Below are 17,691 nucleotides of genomic sequence, written 5' to 3' on the forward strand. Positions count from 1 at the left end.
ACCAGCAATCCCCTAGTGTACACTAGTGATCAGACTCACTGACGCTGGGTTCGCGATGGAGCGCTCTGTATGTGCGATTGTACGGGCGTTTGCAATCGCGCATACAGAGACAAGCGAATGCCCATTGTCGCGCGTTCCCGGAAGTCTATGTACGGGAACGTGCGACAAGACGCCCCAAAGAAGCTCATGTACTTCTTGGGGCGACGGGCGTTTTACAGCGCAATCGTACGCGCTGTAAAACGCCCAGGTGAGAACCATTCCCATAGGGAAGCATTGGTTTCTCCTTGTTGAGCGTTTTACAGCGCGTAGGAACGCGCTGTAAAACGCTCAGGTGTGAACCCAGCCTGAGGGCCCTCATCCATCAGCCAGAGAAGCCATAGAGTGAAGACCATGTAATGCCTCCTTTCCCCTGTGGTGGCGCTGCAGAAGAATTAAACACCTGCTGCCAACTTTCCTTACAGATCAATGCGGATCACAGAGTAAAAGCAGCAGGACTTGTGATCAGGACAGAATTACAAAGTCATTTACAGTGTTTGCAGCATAAAAATTACTTTCCTATCTCCCCCGCCTCCCCATTTGCCCACCTTTGTGCAGCTAGGGGGTGGGTTCTGACAATCAGACTCCTTCCCCCCCAGGCAGCTAACAGTATAGCCCCATCCTGCTTCTTAGCTAAACTGCCATGCTACTGCAGAGTCTCTGCTCTTTGCAGACAAGCAGAAAGCCGTTGCTATTGGCTGCCCTGCAGTGAATAGAAGATTACAATCCAGAGACCTGTCTCCGAGGAGAGTCCCTGAGCATGTGCGACCACTAGCACTTCACTCATTCTGTAGACATGCACAGTTATATACTCAACACCAGGTGGCACCATGCTATGTAACTAAATGAACACCAGGTGGAGCCCATACTATGTAAGTAAATGAACACTAGGTGGCGCCATACTATGTAAGTAAATGAACACCAGGTGGAGCCATACTATGCAAGTAAATGAACACTAGGTGGAGCCATACTATGCAAGTAAATGAACACTAGGTGGCGCCATACTATGCAAGTAAATGAACACTAGGTGGAGCCATACTATGCAAGTAAATGAACACTAGGTGGCACCATACTATGTAAGTAAATGTACACTAGGTGGCGCCATACTATGTAAGTAAATGAACACTAGGTGGCACCATACTATGTAAGTAAATGTACACCAGGTGGAGCCATACTATGTAAGTAAATGTACCCCAGCTGGAGCTATACTATGTAAGTAAATGAACACCAAGTGGCGCCATACTATGCAAATAAATGCACACCAGATGGCACCATGCTGTTTTAAGGGGCTCTCCGGTGAATTATATTGATGACCTGAGCGGTGAGGGTGCTGGGACTCGGACCCCCGCTGATGTGATAATGGATAACCTATCCTGAGGAAAAGTTATTATAACGTCCTGGATAACCTCCTTAAATAAACACTAGGTGGAGTCATTATATAATAAAATGAACACCAGGTGGCACCATGCTATGTAAGTAAATGAGTAGTAGCGGTACAACCGCCCATGACAGGAATTTTCCTAATTTTATCATTGTCTTACATGCTACATCAAGGATGATGTTCACCAACAGTCCCAATGAAGGACCTGGGGCTGGATCAGGTCATGGATACATACGCTTGAGTAAGCAATGGCTGTAAATGTCCAAGGTGCGACATAAACCGCATCAAGTAAAAGTGGAACATGACCCGAAACTCAGAGAAAATCCGGATGAGGACGCCGAGGCCGCCACCACCCGAAGTGTAATATCGCCGAGACCCAGAACAAAAAAATTCCATCAAAAATGTATCATTAAACTCAACTTTATTTATACAGTTCTAAACCAATACAAATCAGGATATATACAATTACAAAGGAAAACTGATACAAAAGGCACGGCCGGTCAGAACTGTAAATAAGGAAGAACAAAAAAAAAAAATAGGGCTCATTCACACGACGCACTCAGTATAACGTGCAGGTCCACGCCTCGCAGCTTGTATTTAAAGCCTTATGCCTCATTCACACGTCAGTGTTCGGTCAGTTATTCCCTTCAGATTTTTTGAGCCAAAACCAGGCGCGGCTCTAAACACAGAACAGGTGCAGATGTTTCCTTTACGTCTGTGGAGGCTCCGATCCTGGTTTTGGCTCACAATCACTGATGTGTAAAAGGAAGCTTTATAATCCAGTCACACCGAGAGCAGCATTTAGAATTTCATACCGACAGGCAGCTCACCGTTTCATTTTCTTCTCGACCTGGTATCTAGTTATAAACTCAGATGGTCAAGTGTCTGATGTAAATGCCCCAATACAGACACTGGACCAGCAGTGAATGCAGGGTAATAAATACAGAAAAAAAAAAAATGAAAAAAGAAATGCAGCTCTGGATGCGACTAGAGTATACGGGATGCAACTCTAGACCTGATTAAATCAATGTGGTTGACAACTGCACCAGAGAGCGACGTGAACCTACCTCACAGGGTAAGCACAACCTTAGCTGCGCCCGGCCACGACATCTCCATTAGAACCGATAAGGAACATAACGTCCGGTTTTGCGATGGAGGAGGACGGCTGACAACTCGGAATCTCTCAGTCCTGACCGCTGTTGGCAGTGTCGGACACTAGGAGGTCTGCACAGATATGTAAGGAAAGGGTCTCGGCATATCAGGATGACCCGCGGGACTCCAGCCGTGCTCGTTTGGTTCCTCACTTCCAGAAGAGTAAAAATACTGAATATTCCGACCATGGCGTCCTCTGGGACTGCTGACCAGGCAGCAGTCATAAAGGGGGCCTCTGACCACAAGTTTGCCTCCACAGAGAAGGTGGAATTGCACATTTGGTCCACATAGGCTACATTCACACGACTATGTATGTTGCGGTCCGCAAATCGCAGATCCTGTCTGTGAGTGATCCACTTTTTTTTTTGTAGACCCATTGACTTCAATGGGTCCACAATCTGCCTTTTCCAGACCAGAATAAGACATGTTCTATCTTTTGCGGAATAGACAGCACATGGATGACAGTGTGTGGTCTACATCCGTAGGTCCATTCCGCAGAAGATAGAACATGTCATATTCTGGTCTGGAAAATGTGGACTGTGAACCCATTGAAGTCAATGGATCTGCAAAAAAAATAATAATGCAGCAGATCGCACATGGCCAGTATCTGTATTTTGCAGATTGCCGATTTGCAGAGCATCAAAAGACATACCATAATCTTGCGCAGTAAGATTTGTGAACTCTGCTGTTAACGTCACGCCTATGGGGGCTGAGAAAATGAACAAGGAGTAGGGGCTAAAATAAATTTAAAAAACTTGCTGGATATTTTAGTGCCAATGTGGATTTGGGAAAGGACCCCATTCACTTGGCAGAAGCCCCTTTGGCTTAGAGGACCGGTCCGCTCTGCTGACCATGAGCATCTTTTCTTACAATGCTGCATGGTGACGATCCTCTGTTACTCACCCTGAGAATGTATGAATCTACTGAGAACTGGACTGTATCAGGCTGTGCTCACAGGGAATATTAAAAGCCAGTTACAGTGTATTCAAACATTTCCAGGAGGAACAACAGAGGGGCAGCACAATAAAAAGAGTTCCAATCAAATATGCTCCAGCACTGTTATTTCATGGGGAAGGCAGGAATTTCAGACAATGGAGGATATCTCACTGGTGCTCTTTAAAGGAGGCCATTATAGTGTATTTCTAATATCATTGGACGAAGTTTCCGGACCCCGTGACAACTACTGATACATCTTCTTCAGGCCTCTGACACGGGCAGAACGTGTGGCACATTATTTGCCCAGAATACAGTAAAAATGACAAGTGCTCAATGCTGAAACGGCCTGTGTGATGTGAATGTGTGCCGGCTCCCGCGTCTGCCAGAGACACACTTAAATAAATGAAGGTTAGTGAGACTTATCGGAATGGTGCGATGATTAATTACTGATCTTAATCCCCGCTGTACGGTTAGGGCCATATTTCTAATAAACTCCGGCCAGCCGCAGACATCCAGCATCCGTAATGATCATCTGTGTCCACTAGATGGCGTCAGCAATAGCAGTGAAAAGATGGGTGGAAGCAAAAAAGACAAGGCGAGAACATCAAGTATAAAAACAACGGCGCCAACCAACAAGAAAAGTGCAAATGTAAAAAAATCCACTATGAAAGTTGCAGTTTTTTTTGGTATTATATTATTCACAGTTTGTTCTACCCCATAGGAGTCTCTGGCAGGGCGTTAGGATCTTGAAGTCAGTCTTCCGATACATGCTGTCAATTTTTGGTGCTCTACAGGACTGAATTTCACCAAAGTATGGGTCAAACGGAGAACCTGCGGGGAGAAGAAAGGCAGAGTATAACAGAGGGAGGAATACCGTAATATGAGGCAATGCATTCTAGAAGTCACTGACTAAAAGGTACATACAACTAGCAGCACCAGATGACCATTTATACACATACATTACTTATCCTGTACTATACTCCAGAGCTGCACTCATACAGCACTTATCCGGAGTTACATCCTATATTGTACTCCAGAGCTGCACTCACTATTCTGCTGGTGGAGTCACTGTGTACATACATTACTTATCATGTACTGATCCTGAGTTACATCCTGTGTTATACTCCAGAGCTGCACTCACTATTCTGCTGGTGGAGTCACTGTGTACAGATATTACATTACTTATCCTGTACTGATCCTGAGTTACATCCTGTATTATACTCCAGAGCTGCACTCACTTTTCTGCTGGTGCAGTCACTGTGTACATACATTACTTATCCTGTACTGATCCTATGTTACATCCTGTATTATACTCCAGAGCTGCACTCACTTTTCTGCTGGTGCAGTCACTGTGTACATACATTACTTATCCTGTACTGATCCTATGTTACATCCTGTATTATACTCCAGAGCTGCACTCACTATTCTGCTGGTGCAGTCACTGTGTATGAGCTGCACGCAAAACATTAAAATTATAACTGCCAAATAAGTTTAACCTATACATACAGTATGACATAAGTCCCCTATTTTCAGGAGTTCCCCTTTAGACAGGAGTATACGGCGCCCTCTGTTGTTTACTTACTTTCACCTGCAGGCAGCTGCTGAGGTTTCCTGACCAAGGTAAACTGAAGAAATAGTAATAAAAAAAAAATATATCTATATTAGTATTCCGCTAAAGTCACCATATTTTCAAATAAATTACATTTAAAAAAAGTGCTCCCAAGCCACAGTCCTATACCACAAAGCACATGATCAACTACATGATGTGGGAGTGAAAGGGTTATTGTTCAATAAGGCAGCCCCTGCGCCCCTCTACTGACAGGGCCAGGCGCCCCCTGCGCCCCTCTACTGACAGGGCCAGGCGCCCCCTGCGCCCCTCTACTGACAGGGCCAGGCGCCCCCCTGCGCCCCTCTACTGACAGGGCCAGGCGCCCCCCTGCGCCCCTCTACTGACAGGGCCAGGCGCCCCCCTGCGCCCCTCTACTGACAGGGCCAGGCGCCCCCTGCGCCCCTCTACTGACAGGGCCAGGCGCCCCCTGCGCCCCTCTACTGACAGGGCCAGGCGCCCCCTGCGCCCCTCTACTGACAGGGCCAGGCGCCCCCTGCGCCCCTCTACTGACAGGGCCAGGCGCCCCCTGCGCCCCTCTACTGACAGGGCCAGGCGCCCCCTGCGCCCCTCTACTGACAGGGCCAGGTGCCCCCTGCACCATAGCTCTGCTGCCTACCCCTCTGCTATGACTTACAAGGCCTGACATCGCCTGTGCCGTCCTTTGCTTCTGCCTCCTAAATTGTACTTCTGCACCCTCTTAATTCAAAAGTTTGGTGCAGGCACTTGGAGAGGGCCGTCTGTGGTCCCTCTGCTCTGTGTTTTGGCTAATAGATGAAAGAACTGCACAGAAGTCCTGCTGCAATCTGCCGTCATGTCGCCAAATTCCTGGTTCAAACGTAAGCTGGAAGAGGACACACCCGGTGTCATAGACCCCTCTCATCCCACCTATAGCTTTTGATACCGGAGGTGTGTGCCGTCGTCTGCACAGACATCACGTTCTCCATCTACAGCCCGTTTTATACTTACTCTGTGCTGTTCTTTGAGATGACGTCAAGGAAATGAAAGCCGACTGACCGCACGCCTTCATTCGGGTGCAAGAGAAACACGGGCAGGAGCTGCGACACGTAACTGAACCCTCGTCTTTTAAATCTAAGAAAGATTGTAGAGAACGGAGGCAAATGTTTTTTGAACAGTACATTTTTATCGATATTTTATAAAGTATAACAAGGAGTGACAAAGGAATAGGGACAATAAAACTGCACTCCCGGATCCTAAGAGAATTAAGTAATGTCATAGCCAGACCCTTATTTCTGATATTTGCGGACTCTATACTGACAGGGAGTATTCCACAGGATTGGCGCATGTGGTGCCAATATTCAAAAAGGGTCCAAAAACAGAGCCGGGAAACTATAGGCCGGTAAGTTTAACATCTGTTGTGGGTAAACTGAAGGTTTTCTGAGAAATGCTATGTTAGAGCATCTCGACGGAAATAAGCAAATAACGCCATATCAGCATGGCTTCATGAGGGATCGGTCATGTCAGACTAATGTAATCAGTTTCTATGAGGAGGTAAGTTCTAGACTTGACCGCGGCGAATCAATGGATGTCGTGTATCTGGACTTCTCCAAAGCATTTGACACTGTACTGCATAAAAGGAAAACGTCTGTATGTGGGTAAGTAACTGGCTGAGTGATAGAAAACAGAGGGTGGTTATTAACGGCACATACTCAGATTGGGTCACTGTTACTAGCGGAGTACCTCAGGGGTCAGTACTGGAGGGGTCACTGTCACTAGTGGGGTACCTCAGGGGTCAGTACTGGAGGGGTCACTGTCACTAGTGGGCTACCTCAGGGGTCCGTATTGGGCCCTATTATCTTCAATATATTTATTAATGATCTTGTAGAAGGCTTGCACAGTAAAGTATCAATTTTTGTAGATGACACTAAACTGTGTAAAGTAATTAACACTGAAGAGGACAGTATACGGTATATATACTACAGAGGACAGTATACTGTATATATATATACTACAGAGGACAGTATACTACTACAGAGCGATCTGGATAGACTGGAGGCTTGGGCAGAGAAGTGGCAGATGAGGTTTAACACTGACAAATGTAAAGTTATGCACATGGGAAGGAATAATGCAAGTCACCCGTACATACTAAATGGTAAAACACTGGGTAACACTTTCTACAGCTTTTAGTGAACAGCAAAATAAGCTGTAGAAACCAGTGTCAGGCAGCTGCTGCCAAGGCCAATAAAATAATGGGTTGCATCAAAAGGGGCATAGATGCCCGTGATGAGAACATAGTCCTACCACTTTACATATCGCTAGTCAGACCACACATGGAGGACTGTGTACAGTTCTGGGCTCCTGTGAACAAGGCAGACATAGCAGAGCTGGAGAGGGTCCAGAGGAGGGCAACTAAAGTAATAACTGGAATGGGGCAACTACAGTACCCAGAAAGATTATCAAAATTAGGGTTATTCACTTTAGAAAGATGACTGAGGGGAGATGTAATTACTATGTATAAATATATCAGGGGTCAGTACAGAGATCACTCCCATCATCTATTTATCCCCAGGACTGTGACGAGGGGACATCCTCTGCGTCTGGAGGAAAGAAGGTTTGCACACAAACATAGAAGAGGATTCTTTACGGTAAGAGCAGTGAGACTATGGAGCTCTCTGCCTGAGGAGGTGGTGATGGTGAGTGCAATAAAGGAATCCAAGAGCGGCCTGGGTGTATTTCTGGAGCGTAATAATATTACAGGCTATAGCTACTAGAGAGGGGTCGCTGGTCCAGGGAGTTACCCTGGGTTCACACCTGAGCGTTCCTCAAACGCGTTTTAGTCGCGCGTTTTTAGTAATAGTAAACGCGCGTTTGACGCGCGTTTGTGTCATTGACTGCAGTGTCCTATGGCCACAAACGCGCGTCAAAACGCCCCAAAGAAACTCAAGTACTTGTTTGAGCGTCGGGCGTTTTACAGCGCGTTCGTACGTGCTGTAAAACGCCCAGGTGTGAACCCATAGGGAAGCATTGGTTTTCATGTCTTAAGCGTTTTACAGCGCGTTTGAACGCGCTGTAAAACGCTCAGGTGTGAACCCAGGGTTATTCTGATGCCTGATTGGAGTCAAATAAAAAAAAAGACAGCTGGGGAGGAAGGAAATACCAATTTTTTTTTTAACCCTATAAGATGCACCTTTTCCTCCAAAAGTGGGTTGAAAATGTCTATTTGGGGGCGAATACTAATGAGCGCTTCCATTATGGTAGCGCTCATTAGTACAGTAGGACTAGGGAGTGGTGAATACAGCGCTTCTTGTGCTGGCTCTACTCACTGCCTCCCGGTCCTCTTTTTCTGCCAGTGCTGCACACTGTACTATGACCTGTGCGCAGAGTGAGGACGCAGGCACGCTCGGTGACCTTACACTGTGCGACGTTGGGTCACAGCTAGAGATGAGCGAATTTCCGCTTATGAAATTCGTTCACACTTCGTTTGTTGGTTAAAGGTGAACTGAGTTGTCCTCTCCTGCATAACGGAAACGGGACGGATCCGTTTTGCAGCCCATAAACTTCTATTATGACGGAATGAATAAAGGAATGCCTCTAAAGGCATTCCGTTATAGAATTGTGTTATGGTCAGTGGTAACGGAATCCATAACGCAATTCACCTTTTACCAACAAACTAAGTGTGAACGAATTTCAAAATATGAAATTCGCTCATCTCTAGTCACAGCACAACCTGGTAGAAAGAGCGATGGATCTTTGGAATGGCGGCACAGTCCGCAGCAGGAGAGGCGAGTTGGTTTATTAAATTTTTTTGTCTGAGGTCTAATTAAGGCTACTTTCACACTAACGTTTTTTGCGGATCCATCCCCATTGACTTACATTTGGTGCCAGGACGGATCCATCTTGCTCCGCCCCACATCACGGACAGAAAAAGCAGCGTTATTCTGTCCGTGATGGGCGCACAACCAAATGGAACGGAATGCATTTTAGTGCATTCTATTTCGTTCTGTTTTGTCCCCATTGACAATGAATGGGCACAAAACTAAAAAGAGTTTTCTTCCGCTATTGAGATCCTATGGCGGATCTCAATAGCGGAATTGAAAACGCTAGTGTGAAAGTAGCCTAACACTGGGGGTCTGAGCTGAGGTCTAATTAACATTGGGGGTCTGATCTGAAGTCTAATTAAAATTGGGAGTCTGATGAAAAATATTTTCTTCTTATTTTCCCCCTCTAATATATGGTATGTCACTAACGCAAGATTCATCATGGCCTTCTGACCGCCACCGTTACATAAAACTATATATATATAAAAAAATATATATAATAATGAACTGGGACTTACAATTGAAATACACTTTGCTCATCTTCCAACAAATCCTTCTTGGCACTGGATATAAATTGAAAAATCATCTCCGGCATAGGACTGATCCACTCAAGGAGTAGTGACAGGGCCCAGTGGTTCGGCTGAAGCAGCAAATACACCAAAAATAGTTAAAGGCGTTGTCCCACAAAAAATATTCTCCAGTTTTTGAACCAGCACCTGGATCCGAATACTTTTGTAATTGCAAATTGTAAAAAATGTATACTAGCCACAGAGTTATTCTATGAAATGTATCTGTATAGCGCCACCTGCAGGTTTTTTTTTTTGTTTCTTTGTCCTGCTCACTGAGATGGCCGCACATGCTCAGTTTTATCCTTCAGCTGCCTCCTGAGCTGTGATAGGGAGAGCATGGACACGCCCCTTAGCTGCATCAGAAGAGACACGCTGTCAACTTGATATAAATCTAGCAGATCAATGAATGGGAAGATTTCTGGATCCATGTGAGGTACATGGCTGGTTCTTGCTTTGTTAGAAGGAGATTGTCATGTACTATATGATGTCTGATTTTCTTTTTTTACATTAGTCATGGGATAACCCCTTTAAAAAAAAATAAATAAATCAAACTCCAAAAACATCGTCTGCATTTCTATTCTGTGACTTTCTAATATTTGATGAAAGTAAAGGTTCAATAGCTGTCGGCCGCACGCTCCGACTACCCGCCTCCCCCCATACACTCTTGGTTTGGTTAAGTGTGCATGTATTTTCAATGGGTAGAAAGCAGTGTTGAAATTCAACATGCGCCTCTCCCCCGACATCTGGAGATCTCCATATATACTGGATTGTCAGCCAGCAATACTGGAATGTGTATGAGTGGTTCTGCGGTTGGTCATGGCTTGGACCTGCACACGGATCACCTCAGTTATCCTGTACTGGCACACTGAGTTTGTGTGATACTCTGATGTCATACGACAACTGTCAAGTCATACTGAACTTACCCCAAATGCTGTAATAAGCTCCAACATGCCTCTCAGAGGGGGATTCGTGGCCATCATAAAACGGATAACTGCTTGCACGATGAGGATCATCTCTGCAGAGCCACAATACGCCTGAAACAACAATGCATTTCATTTGGCATAAATGTAGGGTGGAACTAGGGCTGCAACGGGTATCGAAATATCAATACTTTTGTACCGGTATCGATTCGATACCAGGATTTGCATTTTACCGATACTAGGCTGCGCTACCGCACAGTCTATTATCAGAGAACATGGAGAGCACTACTCCATGAGATAAAATTGTCTCTGTGATTTTGTAGTAAAAAGGTCACAGAGAGGCACGGAGCATTATCAGTCATGTTAATGCTCCGTGTCGCTGCTGTCCAGAAATGGGCTTGGCTCTCTTTCACGCAGCGGATTCCACGCACGGCGTCCGCTCGTGTGAAAGAGCCCTAAGAGGGGAAAGAGTTATTAAATAAAAAGTTTTAAAAAAAATAAAAATCACACCCTTTTCAAATTTTACATATAAAATATATAAACAATAAACATTACATATTGCCACGTCTGAAAAGTCCAAACTATTTAAAAAAAAAATATATATATATATATATATATATATATATATATATATATATATATATATATATTTAAAAAAATTATATCCTATGCGATGAACGCTGTAGTCACCTTGTTCCCCCCAAAAAATAGGATAGGACTGCTCGGTTATGGGCCGGATGTTCCATAAAATGCACGCGGCTTTTTTGGCATTTTTTTTCTTTTCGTGTGGTATCGAATGGTATCGTTTAAGTTCTAAATCCCTGCAGCCACCACTAGAGGGAGCTTATGAGCCTCTAAAAGAAAGCAACCCATATCTCCAATCCTGAATATCCACTTTAAAATATCCCTTTGGCTCCCAAGTCAAAAATTTTAAAGGGAACCTTTCACCTATTTTTATTCTTTGTAATCATTCCAACCATACATTTTGTTATATTTATTAAAATTTCTGACCCTCAGTAAGTTGTTTTTAAAAAAAAATCTTTTAATTGTAATTTTCAATTATAGTACAAATAAATAAAGAGGTAAAACAAATACAAAGTCATAAAACAAAAATATATACACACACACACACACACACACACACACACACAGATGTAACATGTACACACAGATTTTATAAATGTTTTAAATATTTAGTTTCCCTAGTGAGTTTTATTTTTCTACATTATACCATTTTATCAATATGATGCAAAGTAGTCTAAAAGTGCCCAGCAGGGCGTCATCAATTGCTCAGAGCCCCACACTGCCTCCTCCAAGAGCCCAAGCCTTACCCTCCCAAGAGCCCCAGACCACCTCTTCACTTTGTGCCGCTACCACCTCCTTGAGATTATAATGCCATCCCCTCTGCTGCAATGTCACAACATCCACCCGCTACGTCAGCTTCACTGCACTTGAAATTTCGCAGAGTAATGATGTCAGCAACGCAATAGCTGTATATACAGCGAGTCCGATGCCCACTGCAGGTGAGATAGAGATAGATAGATAGATAGATAGAGAGAGATATATATACACACACACATACACATACATACATACATATACACACACACACACATACAAAAGCTTGTTTACTGGGGGTGAGAAACATAAAAAACAAAGGCGTGGTTGGAATGATGTTTGACAAATGGTTAAAACAGATGACAGATTCCCTTTAAGAGCTAAATGACATTTTTCAGTCACACTGGAAACCCTTTTAGACCTGCTATGTAGAGGTTCACCTTCACCTTTGGATTCTCAGGATCATGGATTCCAGGGGTCAGACCCCAGGATTTAGTCAATATGGCTTTGCTGCAAAAGTCCTTTCAATAGGGAACCCATCTGCTGCTTTAGTAACTATCTGCATTGCCTATGAACAACTAATTTCTATAGCATGTTTTCTGCTTTGTGCTGCTCCTCTGTTACTCCTCCTAAAAATGTAGGAATAAACCGACTACTGGGTGTTACCGTCACCATGTGTCAAATGAGAGTGTCCCCTACACTGTCAGCCCTGATAGTGGGTGTGTAAGGACATGCCTTGTCCAAGCTATTGGGCGTAGGAGAGCACAATAGACTGAACAATTCAAAGGTCTAAGAAAAAATGCCCAAGAATTGTTATTCTGTCAGGAGCAGCGACGAAGCCCTCTGAGCGAAAAGAAGCAGAAAAATACATACTTTATGAAACCGATCCGGCAGAATGACGTTGTATTGCCTCTGGAGCTCGTCCAGGATTGTACACGACATGGTCATCACCATCTGGAGAGAGAGAGAGAGAGAAACATCCACAGTCAGAACAACAGTGATCAGAAGGGAAACACTTTGGCGCAAGTCCAGACACAGAACAGAGGCAGCAGCCCCTGCTTTACACGGGAAGCCCCGTTTAAGCTTAGCAAGGGTGTAATATACCCCATTACGGAACCTGGGATGAATTAGAAAGTCAAGAGCGCTCACCACTGACCCCTCCGTCATCAGGGGATAAGCAGGGTGCATCTCTGACCCACCTGGAGTTAGGAAAGGGTTTGACACTTGGAGACTGTAGTTGTGAGTATGTCTGTGCAAGAGGCTTAGGTAGGTCAGAAGTTCCGAAAAAGTTCTTCAAATTAGTTTGAAAAACTAAGGCTACTTTCACACTAGCGTTCGTCGGTCTGCTCGTGAGCTCCGTTTGAAGGAGCTCACGAGCGGACCCGAATGCTTCCGTCCAGCCCTGATGCAGTCTGAATGGATGCGGATCCGCTCAGACTGCATCAGTCTGGCGGCGTTCAGCCTCCGCTCCGCTCGCCTCCGCACGGACAGGCGGACAGCTGAACGCTGCTTGCAGCGTTCGGGTGTCCGCCTGGCCGTGCGGATCCGTCCAGACTTACAATGTAAGTCAATGGGAACGGATCCGCTTGAAGATGCCACAATATGGCTCAATCTTCAAGCGGATCCGTCCCCCATTGACTTTACATTGAAAGTCTGGACGGATCCGTCCGAGGCTATTTTCACACATAGCTTTTATATGCCAAAATAATGCAGACGGATCCGTTCTGAACGGAGCCTCCGTCTGCATTATTATGATCGGATCCGTTCAGAACGGATCCGATCGAACGCTAGTGTGAAAGTAGCCTTATTGGAAGATTTAATTTACCAAACTGGACATTAATCTTCAAGGGGTTGAATCTTCTCAGACACTGATGGCAAATCGCTAGGATATGCCATCAATGTCAGATAGGAGCAGGACCCAGAGGTAGAACCGCCACCTATCTTCGAAATGGGGCCCCCCAAGAGGAGTTCACACCACGTAGGCGCAGCATGCTCTCCATTTATTGCTAGAGGAGTTCTGAAAATAGATGAACGAGCGTGCTCAGCTATTTTCTGATATGATTTCCTCTTGATCAACTTGCAGGATAACCAGCCGAACTGGACGGACAGATGTCTTTTCGGCCTTATAAACTATATTACCTATAGTGGTGAATGGAGAGCGCGCTGTGCAAGCATGGCCACTGATCGGTTGATCACTATGGGGCGGCCATAAATAGGCAAACTGGGGCTTGGCTATTCTTAAGACTCTCACAGCAGTGAACGAAGGGTGGCTGCGCTTGTTTGGTGCGCTCTCTCTCACTTCGTAAGGCCCCACACTGGAGATAGGAGTGGGTCCCAGAGGTGGAACCCACAGCCGTCTGACATTGATGGCATATCCTAGTGACATGCCATCAATGTCTGAGATGAGCCTTTAACTCGTTCGATACCATTGCAAACATTGCGTCTGATAGCGAGTACAGCGCGCATCATGGCAGGCGGGTCTCCGCTGTTTAAACAGCAGAGACCCGCAGCTAATGACCGCGACTGGCAATAATACCGATTGCGGTCATTAAAGCCTTTAGATGCCATGATCAAGTGAGATCACGGCATCTAAAGGGTAAAAAACAGGGAAGGTTGCAATTCTGGGCTTCTTACAAGCATCCTCTGTGGTTAATAAAGATGCCGGTAATTGATTTCAATGCGCTGGTCTCGCTGAAGAGACCCAGGGCATTAAAGCTGCAATTCTTATTTTGGACAGCAGGTGTCAGGCCAACATAAAAAATGAGCAATTATTTTATATGGTAGAAGTGTATTCTGGTCAGTACATCTCTTGGAGCGTTTGGTGGCGCAGATTTGGTCAGATCACGCACCAACTTCTATAGAAATTAAAGAACAACATCCAGGCCCATCCGCGCCACTCTGGCGCCTACAAGATTATATTATAAATCACCCAGAATATATAGATAAACATAAATCCTCCCTAAAAGAAAACTTCGCCAATAACAACTAATCAGACTGCAACCTCTTTTCAATACGGAACGCTCATAAGGCAGTGATGCGTGGAATGGTCATCCAAACAACAGCACACATATAAATAAACTTAAAAAATGAGAAATCACACACATTACCCAAGAGTCAACAAATCTTGAAAACAAAAATAAACAAAAACCTAACCAAATTGATTCTGAAAATATAGAAAAAAAACAAACCTCAGACTAGATCTGCAACAGGCTGTCGCCAACCAATACGGAAACATATTACTAGAATACAAAATGAATTTCTATAAATCATAATAAACCTGGAAAATGTATTGCAAGACAAGCTAAAACAAGAGAAGCCAAACAAAGGATAGCCTACCTAGTGACAGAAGAAAACCAAAATATAATAAACCCACAACAGATAGTCGAAAAGTTCAAAGATTACTATTCCTCACTAAACAACCTTAAAAATGAGCCAAAACATCATTCAACCAAATATCACTGACATTACAAACTTTCTGAAATCTATCAATTTACCAAAAATAAATGATGAACAACTCAGCTATATTCATACACCATTCAATAAAAACAGAAATCCTAAATGCTATTAAACAATTAAAACTAGGCAAATCACCAGGACCAGATGGCCTCAGTAGTAGATACTATAAAATATTCGCAGAAGAATTAACACCCAATTTAGAAACAATATTTAAATTTAGCCGCTGAAATACAATCCTTCCCAAAAGAAATGTTAACAGCAACAATCATAACCCTACCCAAAGCAGGAAAATAACCTACTACACCATCTAACTTTCGCCCAATTTCTCTATTAAACACGGACATTAAAATATATGCAAAAATGATAGCAAATAGATTACTTAATATTCTTCCCTTGATAATAGACCAAGTAGGTTTTATTAAAGGAAGACAAACCTTTGACGCCACACGTAGAATAAACCTCATACAACATTGTAATACACTAGGGCTGCACGATAAATCGAAAAAATAATCGAATCGCGATAATCGGCAAATGCGATATGGCGATTTGGCCGACCCGAAAATGCCGCGATTATATATAAAGGGGCCCTGGGCACATAACTGCCTTTTGCATGTAAAGTGTTTTACTAGTGTGTGTGGGTGAAACAATCTCTCTCCTAACAGGTCCGGCCTCTGTACTCACTATGAATGCAATGCTCTGCAGCGAGCGGCAGCGAGGTGGCCGGCCGGCGCGTGACTGACGTAACTTAGTAACGCTCCTGCTTCCTGAAGTGGGAGGAGCGTTACTAAGTGACGTCAGTCACGCGCCGGCCGGCCACCTCGTTGCCGCTCGCTGCAGTGCATTGCATTCATAGTGAGTACAGAGGCCGGACCTGTTAGGAGAGAGATTGTTTCACCCACACACACACACTAGTAAAACACTTTACACGCAAAAGGCAGTTATGTGCCCAGTTTAGGACACATGAGGGGGACCAGCATAAGATGCTATATGTCTTAAGCTGGCCCCCCTCATGGCCCTATGTGTCCTCCACAGATCCCCCATAACAGCGCCCTCCACAGATCCCCCACATAACAGCGCCCTCCACAGATCCCCCACATAACAGCGCCCTCCACAGATCCCCACATAACAGCGCCCTCCACAGATCCCCCACATAACAGCGCCCTCCACAGATCCCCCACATAACAGCGCCCTCCACAGATCCCCCACATAACAGCGCCCTCCACAGATCCCCCACATAACAGCGCCCTCCACAGATCCCCCACATAACAGCGCCCTCCACAGATCCCCCACATAACAGCGCCCTCCACAGATCCCCCACATAACAGCGCCCTCCACAGATCCCCCACATAACAGCGCCCTCCACAGATCCCCCACATAACAGCGCCCTCCACAGATCCCCCACATAACAGCGCCCTCCACAGATCCCCCACATAACAGCGCCCTCCACAGATCCCCCACATAACAGCGCCCTCCACAGATCCCCCACATAACAGCGCCCTCCACAGATCCCCCACATAACAGCGCCCTCCACAGATCCCCCACATAACAGCGCCCTCCACAGATCCCCCACATAACAGCGCCCTCCACAGATCCCCCACATAACAGCGCCCTCCACAGATCCCCCACATAACAGCGCCCTCCACAGATCCCCCACATAACAGCGCCCTCCACAGATCCCCCACATAACAGCGCCCTCCACAGATCCCCCACATAACAGCGCCCTCCACAGATCCCCCACATAACAGCGCCCTCCACAGATCCCCCACATAACAGCGCCCTCCACAGATCCCCCACAACACAGCGCCCTCCACAGATCCCCCACAACACAGCGTCATCCACAGATCCCCCACAACACAGCGTCATCCACAGATCCCCCATATAACAGCGTCCTCCACAGATCCCCCATATAACAGCGTCATCCACAGATCCCCCACAACACAGCGTCATCCACAGATCCCCCATAACTATGTCATACCCAGCCGCGTTAGCGGCTCATATGGGAAAATCCAAGCAAATAGACCTCTAGCACAATTCCTTTAAAATATCGCATCGCATATCGTTATCGCAATTTTTAGGGCCCTAATCGCAATCGCACAAAATTCCCATATCGTGCAGCCCTATAATACACTAAATATCCCTTCCTTCTTCCTATCATTAGATGCTGAAAAAGCATTCGACAGGATACACTGGGGCTATCTAGAATCTGTATTACACAAATTTGGATTAACTGACCACATAAATTCCGCCATTATGGCATTATATTCCAATCCCTCAGGAAAAGTCCATTCCTCCGGTTATCTTTCAGAATCTCTCAATATTAGGAACGGTACAAGACAAGGATGCCCCCTCTCTCCTTTAATTTTTGCATTACTAATGGAACCCCTAGCAGAAACAATTCGTATAAACTCACAAATAATAGGTATTAAAATAGACACAAGAGAACACAAAATTACATTATATGCTGACAACTAGGGGTGCACCGAAATGAAAATTCTGGTCCGAAACCGAAAATTCAGGA

The 17,691-nt window shown here is 45.2% G+C and overlaps 1 protein-coding gene across 1 annotated transcript in view; it reads right to left on the minus strand.

The window, feature by feature from the left end:
- Positions 1-3,030: 3,030 nt before the first annotated feature.
- LOC122945501 overlaps positions 3,031-17,691 on the minus strand; it is a 40,977-nt gene continuing 26,316 nt past the window's right edge. The window contains exons 16-21 of the mRNA XM_044304565.1: positions 12,591-12,671; positions 10,383-10,493; positions 9,409-9,530; positions 6,081-6,203; positions 5,088-5,130; positions 3,031-4,336 (exon numbers count right to left, since the gene is read on the minus strand). Of these exons, the coding sequence (XP_044160500.1) occupies positions 4,244-4,336; positions 5,088-5,130; positions 6,081-6,203; positions 9,409-9,530; positions 10,383-10,493; positions 12,591-12,671 (573 nt within the window). The 3' untranslated portion in view covers positions 3,031-4,243. The remainder of the gene's footprint in view (positions 4,337-5,087; positions 5,131-6,080; positions 6,204-9,408; positions 9,531-10,382; positions 10,494-12,590; positions 12,672-17,691) is intronic.

The sequence above is a fragment of the Bufo gargarizans genome, chromosome 8, assembly GCF_014858855.1.
Source record: "Bufo gargarizans isolate SCDJY-AF-19 chromosome 8, ASM1485885v1, whole genome shotgun sequence".
Taxonomy (NCBI): Eukaryota; Metazoa; Chordata; class Amphibia; order Anura; family Bufonidae; genus Bufo; species Bufo gargarizans.